Below are 10,693 nucleotides of genomic sequence, written 5' to 3'. Positions count from 1 at the left end.
TCTGTCTTACGTTGTCAAGTTCAGGTTGTCATGTCTGCGTCTTATGTTTCCTGTTTTATTTTGAAGAGGTCTTGTGTTCCTTTGTTCATCGTGTCTAATGTTACTCTTCCACTGGGACGTCGTTATGTTCATGTGTGTCAGCTGTTTACCCCATGTGTTCCCACTTCTCTCATTAGCCTCCTGTGTGTATTTAGTCTGTGCGTTCTCATTCAGTCTTTGTCGGATCGTCTGTGTTGTTCTCATGCCAAGTCCTGCGTTCAGGTTTTCATATATATGCGCTCATTATCATTGCCATGTTTAGAGTTTTGTTTTTCTGTTTGCCAGGGTTTTTCATAGTTCGTGCTTCCTTTCTAGTTTACCCAGTTTAGGTTATTGCTTAGTTTGCATTGTTTTTGCCCTTTTATTTTGTACTGTTCTGTCTGCCTTAATAAACAGCTCATCATCAGTTAAGTTTGAGTTTTAGAATGTCTGCACCTGGGTCCACTATTCACACTCCACGCAGTTAGAGTCCGAACCGCAAAAGAAGCGCGTGTTCTCGGAAAAGTTGCAGGGGGTAAGCTGGCTTCAAACAAATGATGTGGTGCAGAATATGCCTTGAAAATCCCACTCTAGCGGACAAAAACAGTGCCTTTTATATGTACGCAAACGCGCGTTGCAACTTATCTGGTGCGCGTCTTTTATTTGGACAGCGAATGCGCACCTACGGCCCACTTATGTGCACCCCTGTTTATAGAGCATGCGCGACAAACTTAATCCTCTTAGCCGCTAAGAGTAGGACTGCTCTCAAGAGCTGGCAACAACGTACTAGTTTCACTTTGGTTAATTTAAAACGCTTTTCACTATTCGTGCCTTTATTTTGTAATTGGAACAATAAGCGGGGTTAAAAGATCTTTAAAAGGAGAATCATTTTAACCCTCGTTTAATAGCTGAATAAAATCTTAAATCAGTGGTGGGCTGCTTGCTTTATTTGTTTTTTGAGGCATTGTGTGCCGAAGCAAAGAAGATGCACCCCACTGCACTGCAGTACCAAAAATCGTTTTCATTTCTTTTTTAAAATCATAATAATGCTCACACATGAGAATCTATATTTTTACAGATAACAAGTTTGCATCATGCACAAACCCGCTACAAGCCTGTAGTCAAAATAGCGCTTTTCAGATGTTCGCGGAAACTTTTAACGGCGCTGGTCCACCTGATAAGAATGTGCTGGCGTAAGGGATTGTGTTTCAGAAACGCGTTTTTCCTCAAGTCACGTTGCCCCACAACACAAAAGCGACCAATGGCCTAAGAGGCACGTAGTCCCACAGCTATAAAGTTGGCTTTGAGCTGAGGAGTCTTCATTCATGAGCATACTGAGAAGTGGATCCTGCGCTGCCGTTTGATTCCACTGACACACTCACTATTACGTTGGACAATGCTGCGAGTAAGATGCCTGAGAGGAGGTAGCAGGGGGGCCGAGGCTGCCCATCTGATCGGAGCAATGGTTGGTATTACGGTGGTTTAATGTCTTCTGTGTCTTTCTCTCGCGCTCGCTCACTCTCTCTTTTCTCTTAAGCAGCGTTTTTGTTATAAAGCACAAGTCAGTCAAAGCGAATAAACTGTGAAAATATGATTAAATTTGGCATTTCTCTTCACATCTGCCGCTGCACTTCATTGCTTTGTTCATTTGTTATTTGTCTAATTAATAGAAGCGCCGAAGCAGTCATAATGACCCCGTTTGGAGGAGACTGTGTTGCAGAAATGAAGCTGAGGGGATTTTTTTTTTTTTTAAATCCAGTGCATAAATCGTAATTGCACCGATTATTTCCAAGAAATCTTCCTCCAGTGACTGGCGTGATTTTCTTAACTGCTGACAAAGCTTTTTTTCTGGTTGCCTGAGTGACAGTGAACAGCTGTTTGGCACAGATGCGCTCTCAAACTCAGTGACACTGAAGCTGTTCCCGAGCCAGCGGAGGCCACACTGTAGAGGCTATCGGTGGAGATAAGGCTTCTTAATAAAACGTGTACTTTGGCACCAAACCAATCAACCTCACGGAAGCTTTTTCGCTTTGAAACCCAAGGAGCCTGAATGTGTTATCGGTTAACACACAGATCAGCCGCTTTCTACGCGAGCTGGGGGCATTGAAATAAAAATAAAAATAAACACACCACTAAATAGGAACTTCATGTAGACCGATCTGTTACTGCACATAGTGTAAATATGTACTGAACTGATCCAAAAGGGGAAAACAAGATCTATTAAATCCAAAGATTTATGCAAAAGTACATGAAATTTTTGTTCAGCAAAATATATATACAAAAAAAAAATCTTAATGTGTTTTCACTTCCATCAGCTTGGCCGGGCGTTGAACGGATGGGTGCAGAAGACCCTGCAAAGCACTTCAAGTGCAGCAGCTGCACAGCCACAGCATGTAGTTGAAGAGGAACATGTTACTGAGCCGGTTCCTCAGGAATGCCCAGTCTGCAGCTACAATGAATGGGACCCTCTGGAGGAGGTGATTGTGGGGCGAGCTGAAAATGCCCACGTGCCTCCCTTCACTGTGGAAGTGAAAGTAAGCAATGCTGTCAGAAGATGCTTTGACTCAAAGCATCCTTGTCATTTCTCTCAGCTGTCAGATTGACTCCATGTTGTTATGCTACAAACCTCTCATCAGGCTAACACATATGAGAAGTACTGGCCCTTCTACCAGAAGTATGGGGGCTGGTCTTTTCCTGCGGACCACTTGAAAAAAGCAGTTGCTGAGATCGAAGAAATGTGCAATATTCTGCGTCACGAGGGCGTCGTTGTGAAGAGGCCAGAACCCGTCGACTGGTCTGTGGAATACAAAACACCAGACTTCACCTCATCAGGTAAAAAGACAGAAATATGTGTGTGACAAATATGTGTGACATAAAGGTGTTAATGCATCACACTGCAGTTTATAAATGAGTCATTGTAAAGTAATTCTCTGCTGTTGACCCTCTTGTAGGAATGTATGCGGCCATGCCCAGAGACATCCTTTTAGTGGTGGGAAACGAGATCATCGAGGCTCCTATGGCGTGGAGGGCTCGTTTCTTTGAGTACCGAGCCTACAGACCTTTAATCAAGGAGTACTTCAGAAAAGGTGCAAAGTGGACCACTGCTCCTAAACCAACCATGGCCGACGATCTGTATGATCAGGTGAGGCCTTAGTTTGGGAGCTATAACATAGCCAGGTGGTCATTTCTCAAGGCAAGGACTTAAGTCAAAGTTGCATTAACACCTAAACAGCTTGTCTATGTTCTTTATAGCAAACCAAACCTCTTTGCATCAACTTTTTTATTGCTTTGTACATGATAGTGTGACAGCAGGCTATTCCTATATCTCAAAACGGGTGTAAATCCTTTTTATGTGTGCCTTTCAGGATTATCCCATCCGCACAGTGGAAGACAGGCACAAATTAGCTGCTCAGGGGAAGTTTGTGACCACGGAGCACGAGCCCTGCTTCGATGCTGCTGACTTTATTCGAGCTGGGACGGACCTCTTTGTTCAGAGGAGCCAGGTATGAAGGATATTTTGCTTATTTTATGACATCCTATGGGTGATATCTTCTGCTGAAATGGTAGTAAAATGCACAATAAACCCCCACACACGCATATATAGATCTCTCTTTTATCCATTGCACTTACAGAAAAAAAGAATGTTTCTCTGAATATGAATGTGAAGCTTGGATAAGCTCCTGAAACTTCTCCTTTCACACTGCTTTTTATTCAGGTTACAAACTACATGGGAATTGAGTGGATGCGCCGTCATCTGGCACCAACCTACAAGGTCCACATAATCTCCTTCAAAGACCCTAACCCCATGCACATTGATGCCACGTTTAACATCATCGGGCCAGGACTCGTGCTGTCAAACCCTGATCGCCCATGTCGCCAGGTACTGAAGTGCTGTGCTGCCCTCTTCTGGGTACACTTGTACACACCACCACCACAGAGTGGCCCAAACTTACCAGTGCTCTTTGTCTTTTCCCTCAGGTAGACATGTTCAAGAAGGCTGGCTGGACAGTTGTAAAACCACCAATACCTTTGATTCCCGATGGTGGGTACTCAAAGTAAAAATTATTTTCTTTCACTCACAAAAAAAAGATGATATTTAGATTTTTTTTTTTTTTTTTACTGAAAAAAACCCCCACTCTCTTGCTGAGCAGACCACCCACTGTGGATGTCCTCCAAATGGCTGTCCATGAATGTCCTGATGCTGGATGAGAAGCGTGTCATGGTTGACGCCAATGAAACCAGCATTCAGAAAATGTTTGAGAACCTCGGTGAGCCTCTATAAGCACCCCCACCTTCACCACCTTATTTATTTTTAGTAAACTCAATTTCAGCAAAAAATAAGAAAAAATGCTCCATAACTGTGTGTGTGTGTTTAAATGCAGGTATCAAGACCATAAAGGTGAACATTCGCCATGCCAACTCCTTGGGTGGTGGCTTCCACTGCTGGACAACTGATGTCCGCCGCCGTGGTACCCTGCAGTCCTACTTTCACTAGCCTTGCCAGAAACAGGCAGTTTTATTGAGCTTTGAATATAAAGCCTCAGTCCGGAATCACTGCAATAATCCATTTTTTATTATCAGTCAGTTTTAACCCATCAGTCAACAAAGGCTGAAACTTTCCTAAACAAAAAGGCGATCTTTAAACCTATCTTTTTCTAAATGTGTATTCAGGTGTCGCCTGCTGAAACTCAAAGTTTTAATTCTTTAAACTGGCAAAAACAAATGATGGATAATAATAACGAAGACAGGTGGCACCGAAGCCTTTACCGGATTGTGTCTTTATATAGCAAACGAATATTTATGGATTGTTTTGATTTGACATTGCTGCACATCACAGTGCCTTTGCAGACAGCTTTGTTTGGAGACAATTAGAATATACTGGATAATCTCAATAGCAAAAAAATGAACATCACTTGAATCAGTGATCTCAATAATAACTGCATTTCTGGCCTGGCTGTTGTGAAGTTGAAGTTTTTATGGCTTTTACATCAAACGCCAAAGCTTTGAGGACAAGGTACAATTTGGTATGTGAATGTCATCAGACTAGGGCACAGGAGGAGGGAAGCCTCCACATGAAACCTCAAAACCACAATCCTACCTTTTTCAAAAAGAAGAAACCAAAACATTTTTTTATTTAAATAAATGTACACAACTTTTACGTAGGTCATTAAACAATATTAACTTCAGTTTATTGAAAGAGGGGAAAAATGTTCTGTTTATATTTTCCGTATTCTTTATTGGATTTTCCCAACAATTCCCAAATGCATGAAAGTATGTGATCCATATCAGATTTTGTATACCTTTTTCCTCTGCTGTTTTCTCCTATTGCAAATCTGGGCCAGCTATATGCTAGTAGTCATTCTCACTAAAACTGCTTGGCTGCTTTTTGTGTCTTCAGGATGGAAGATGTTTTCTTGTGAAGATTTCTGTTTTTTTATTCCTTTGCCGCTGACAGGGTGGGATGTAAGGCATTAGCCTGTCTTGATATTTATTGTGAAACAATAAATTAAAGGGACATTGTGGCTCAGCAGAGGAATGCTAGTGGTGTTTTGTAATGTGCAATGTTAATAAATTAAAGCAAGTTGTGTGACACAGCTGTGATTCTGTATTTGTGTTTCCATCCATCCATCCATCCATCCATCCATCATGAGGGTACAGTCTGTCACAGGGCTAACACAGAGAGCTGGACAACCATTCGCTCTCACATAAGATAAAAAAAAGATATTTTATTAGTCCCACACGTGGGAAATTTGTTTTGTCACAGCAGGAAGTGGACAGTGCAAAAGTTATATAGCAAAAATTAGAATACAATAAGAATAAAATACTGTACAGAATAGAATAGAATAAAAATAAAATAAAATACTATATACAGTAGAATAAAATAGAATAAAATATACAATAGGATAAAAATAGAATACACACCTGCAGTTTAGATAATAACAAATTAAGATAACTTGAGCATATTTTTTGGACTGTGGGAGAAAAATCCCACGCAGGCACAGGGAGAGCATACAAACTCCATTTTAATTATACATTATATTTTATTTGATATACCGGTACCTCCGATTATAAACTGGAGAGTATTGCAGTATTGCATATCTTAATCAACCGTCCACTGCACCAGTGTCAAGAGCCCATGCTGTAAAAGCTGACTGGTATTTTGGTAATACAAGTTAAAGATGCCTCACTGCAAATAAAAGTTCTGCAAAAAATCTTTTTACATAAGTGAATTTATAGGACTATTCTCAGCATGGAGTACTCCTTGTACCGTACTATGGGTCCCTTTTACATGTTCACCACGGATTAATGTGTTAGCGGCTTTAATGCCATCAGGGTCCTGAACGATGTTACAAAACACACAAGCAGTTTAAAAAGTGCTCTTGTGTTTTGAGTTGAAACTTTAACCGGTTAGATTCTCAAACATAGTTGGAGCATAAAGTGACTTAAAACTGAAAACTCCAAAAACAAACTTTTAACTGTACTGTAGTTACATGCAGTACTGTAGTTACATGCAGTACTGTAGTTACATGCGTACTTTGTTACTGCTGATATCACACATTAGCTTGAGCAAAGAGGGCCACTAAGGGTAACACAAACCCGTGAACCTGGGACCCCTTCATCTGTTTGATAAATGGCACCGCAGTTTCCAGTGCATGTGGCACCACATTTACTGTAACACCTTTAAGTCTGTAAACATTAACCAGGCTGATTTGTCAGTGAGTGGAACATTGCATCATATATTATTATGTAAACCTGACTACTGCCAATAGAAACTACTGTAAAGGAAAAAAACATGATAATATCTGCTTTAGTCATTTATTCATTTACCTTAATTTAAAAGGCAGAATCTTGGAATATAACCATGAGCATGTTAGATTAACATTGTAGTTTGTGGACATTGGCACTGTCTTCTGTTAACTGCAGTTTTGTCTTTTAATATTGCATAAACTTTGTAATTAACTCATTCCTTTCTTTTATTCTTTTTTCGCTCGGGTTCAAATAAAAAGCCGGTGTTTTAAAATGTGTTCACCTCTCCGCGCTCTTCTTATGGGACTGAACAATGCTGTTACTGTGTAAGAAGTTTTAGATCTTAGCTAAATGGATAGCACTGCATGCAAAGTAGAACAAGTCATGAATTAAATATGTAATGGCCAATTTCAGCAAATGAAATTGTTTTCCTCAGCATGCAAGATATTTAAGGCATTACTTTTACACTGAGAAGATGACATAGTGACAAAGAACATCAGGTGCTTGGCTCTAACAGCCTGCGGCAGCAGGATCACATTTCCAGGTCGTCAACTGCTGTTCGTGATTAAAACACCCTCACTTTCAATCTAAGTACATTTATTACTCTCGAACTTTAAGACTGTTCAGTCTTTGTTTCAGCACGGCATGTGCAGCCTTTACCATGTCTGTGCTCTTCCCACCTCGTGCAAGATGGCAGGACCACCTCAATCTGAAGTCATTTGATGCTGACCCTGAACACCATTAAAGATCTTCAAGTAATCTCCTTTGATGTTTGGCAGTTGCTGTAATTGTGCTGTTAGGAGGCTAAATCCTCAATTTCCTCAATCTAGTTAACATTTTTAGGAACCGCTGCGTTTGACAACAAAGACAAGACAAAAAACAGTTTGTTTACCATCCACAGACATATCCTGACCATGTCCAGCTTTCTGACTTTACTAATTTGTCAATCATGTTGGATTCGTAACTGATTCACCTTTGTCTCAATGTGGTTTGGATCAAACTATCAGGCTGGACCTGGTGCCTGTGGTGAGACACACACATATTTTATAACAGGAGAGGTTTACTTCGAGCCAAGTCACTTCTCTATGCAGCTGCTCAACTGTGTGTCTTTTTTTCTGACCCTATGTAGACCCGTGCAGATGGGCTGCTTGTTTGTACAGCTGCCTAAATGAGCAACAGTGCAGCTGCCACTGCAACTGTCTCCAAACAGGAGAATTGATTGGGATGTTGTAATGATCAGGCTTCACTGTAAGCAGGAGCACAACACTCACCTCCTCAATTCCTCTTATCTGAGGACGAGTTTAGGCTCAGAAACAACCGGCTGCTCAGTTTATACTCGTCAAATACATAAAGCAGTGAAAATGTAAGATATCTCAGGAGCATGGGGGGGAGGGGGGGTATCCACAGTGGTGTAAATAGTACAAAATATCAGGAATATATGACATATTCTAATGGTCTCTGGTCCATCAGGATAGATATAAGTATTAACACTATTACATCTGAACAGCGACTTTAAAGTAAAATGTGAGAAAAAAGTAGTCTTAAATAACACAGGGAGGCAGCAAATCTCATGTCACTTGAGTGGTGGTTTAAGCGTCTTGTCTCTGCCGATAGCAGGTTTAACAGGTTAAAGTACTTTTTTGCATTTGCATCACCATAAATACTATGCATAACTCTTACTTATAATGGATGGCAACACTGCAGAGGTCAGGCTGAGTAAAAAGTAACTTTTTCAGGTGGCCGTGCACGCTCAGGAAAACACGCACACACATCGATTACATGCTTCTAAGGTGTCTGCAGACTGGAGAAAGTCTAAAAAGGTCAAAACTCCAGCAACACGTAGTAGTGGTGTATTGGACAACCTTATTGTGAAAGCATTTAATCAGGCTCACATGACACGTTACCCGATGAAGACAAGAGGAAAGATGAAAACCAAAACAACAGCATTGCAAGGAAACCCACTTCTGTGGCAGCCAGCACAGCTTTTTTTTTTTTTTTCCAATGTGTTTTCAGCTCTGAGGGGCCCTTATTTGTCTAATGCACAAACCGAGAAGGTTGTAAAGCTTGCTAAGAAGGTTGCATACTCTCCTGTTTTCACCTTTTTAGTTAACTTTACCTTCTTTTAACTTTTTCTCATCATCCGATGGCCCCGACACAACCAAACACTAATGCGTGGATGAACATGTTAATATAGAGAATTATACCCAATTTCACATGTGAATGACAAATGTGACCATGAGAAGCTGAAGCACTTTAGGAGCAGCCCTTGGTTGCACAGTCTAAATATAGGCTCAAGGTTGCACATGAAAAGAAGTCAAAACAATGTCTTAAAGCGTTCGCACCAGTGAACCGGCTGTAAGTACATAAGCATGTTGTTCAGTGAGCCTGATTATGTTTCGTCAGGCCGTGTCCATTTTTGGGGGACGTAAATGAAGTCCCCCATAATGTAAATCATTAAGCCATGGTTCAGGATGCCAGCTGTGATCGCTCTGCGTTTTCTTTTATATAGGAAGTTGGTTTGCTTGATATGCTGGAGAATTTATAAAATGGACTATAAAGAACAGGATTCATTCAGAAAACTGTCCTTAACCTGGAGAAGAAAAGATTTTTTGCTTTAAAGGTGTGCTTTAACAACTTCTTTCACTTTCACCACAAAGATTCTGCGAGTACAACACGTGAAGACAATAAATGATAAAGCAGTTTTCTCAGCATCTGAACATCCTGAGACGCAGCCGCCGAGCTGTCTCAGAATCACCTGAGGCATGATGCAGCTGAGCATTATTCCTCTGCCTTTTTAATATTATTGCCTGATAATATTCATGCTTTGTTTGGAAACTTGCATGGGTCAAAACGTAACCAGTTTCATTTAAATGCTTATTTTACAGGAGCTGCCAGTAGAGAGCAACAGAGCGCACTTTCCAATCTCTAGACAACCAAAAGATCCCTAAAAATGTTTCACTTGTGGTAAAAAGTTGGCCAACTGAAATACGTTATCTAAATATTTGGGCTACACTCCCAAAGTGACATAATAACTGGTCTGGAGAGATTCTCACTTCCTATTCTGATTTGATGTCCTAAAAACTAAAATAGTTTGTTAAGAAAACATGAACATTATCCTGGAAAATTAATCATTTTGGCGCCTCCTAGTGGAAGAATCGTGGAATAAATCTTTAGAGTCAAACGCACAGCCTTTCAGCAGATATCAGGCACTTACACAAAGTAATGTCGAGCATGAAATCAGTTGCAGTAAACCCATATGGCCCAAGTGGAGCAATTCTCAGTTCTTATTTAACATCTTTTACACACTTTACAAAGCCTCCAAAAAGTAACCTCTGCAAGGCTACACTTCCCATTTGAAATGATAAATGTTATGTCATAATAATCAAATCACTGACATGACTGGGCAGAAATTCATTTTCATTCATCGGTATTCTAGACCAACTTTAAACTTATCTCGAAAGATAAACATAAATGTCAGACTATGTTTTTAACATATTTTTTTTTAGCCTGTTTTCTTTTGCTTACAGGAGCCGCCTCTAATGTTATGGTGTGTTGTCGCTTTAGTGTCGTCACTGTGAGATAAATCATTGCTTGAGGGGCGTGTAAGTATGTAATGCCGTTATGAAAACTAATGAAATGAATTATGAAATAAAATTTCACAACAATTTTGCTAGCTGGTCTATTATTCAGAAACCGGTGATTGATTTAAGTGATTATTAACTCTGTGTTATTGTTGTTGTTTTAATTTACTTAATGCACCTTAGTGTCTCAATCCTTGAATATAACATGGATATATCAGTTTTAAAAAGCTGCAAAATATCAATAAGGTTAGAGTAACAGAGGTTTCCTTGGTGTTACTGCCTGACTCGCTGGCCACTTCATTAGGTACACTTGTTCAAGTGCTTGTTAATGAAAATATGTAATCAGC

At 40.3% G+C, this 10,693-nt stretch overlaps 1 protein-coding gene across 1 annotated transcript; it reads left to right on the top strand.

Annotated features, from left to right (window-relative positions):
• The first annotated feature begins 1,265 nt into the window (after positions 1-1,265).
• On the top strand, positions 1,266-5,612 carry gatm (glycine amidinotransferase (L-arginine:glycine amidinotransferase)). Its single transcript, XM_085404800.1, has 9 exons — positions 1,266-1,483; positions 2,334-2,552; positions 2,655-2,850; positions 2,970-3,160; positions 3,384-3,521; positions 3,734-3,898; positions 3,997-4,060; positions 4,170-4,286; positions 4,401-5,612. The coding sequence occupies exons 1-9, from the start codon at positions 1,415-1,417 to the stop codon at positions 4,511-4,513; spliced, it is 1,272 nt and encodes a 423-aa protein (XP_085260926.1). The 5' UTR covers positions 1,266-1,414; the 3' UTR covers positions 4,514-5,612.
• The last annotated feature ends 5,081 nt before the right edge of the window (positions 5,613-10,693 follow it).

This window comes from Rhamphochromis longiceps, linkage group LG1 (genome assembly GCF_057381845.1).
Source record: "Rhamphochromis longiceps isolate RC_006_pf linkage group LG1, R_longiceps_female_GT1.1, whole genome shotgun sequence".
Classification (NCBI taxonomy): domain Eukaryota; kingdom Metazoa; phylum Chordata; class Actinopteri; order Cichliformes; family Cichlidae; genus Rhamphochromis; species Rhamphochromis longiceps.
The sequence above is the reverse complement of the archived record's forward strand: the minus strand, read 5'-3'. Positions and strand labels throughout refer to the sequence as shown.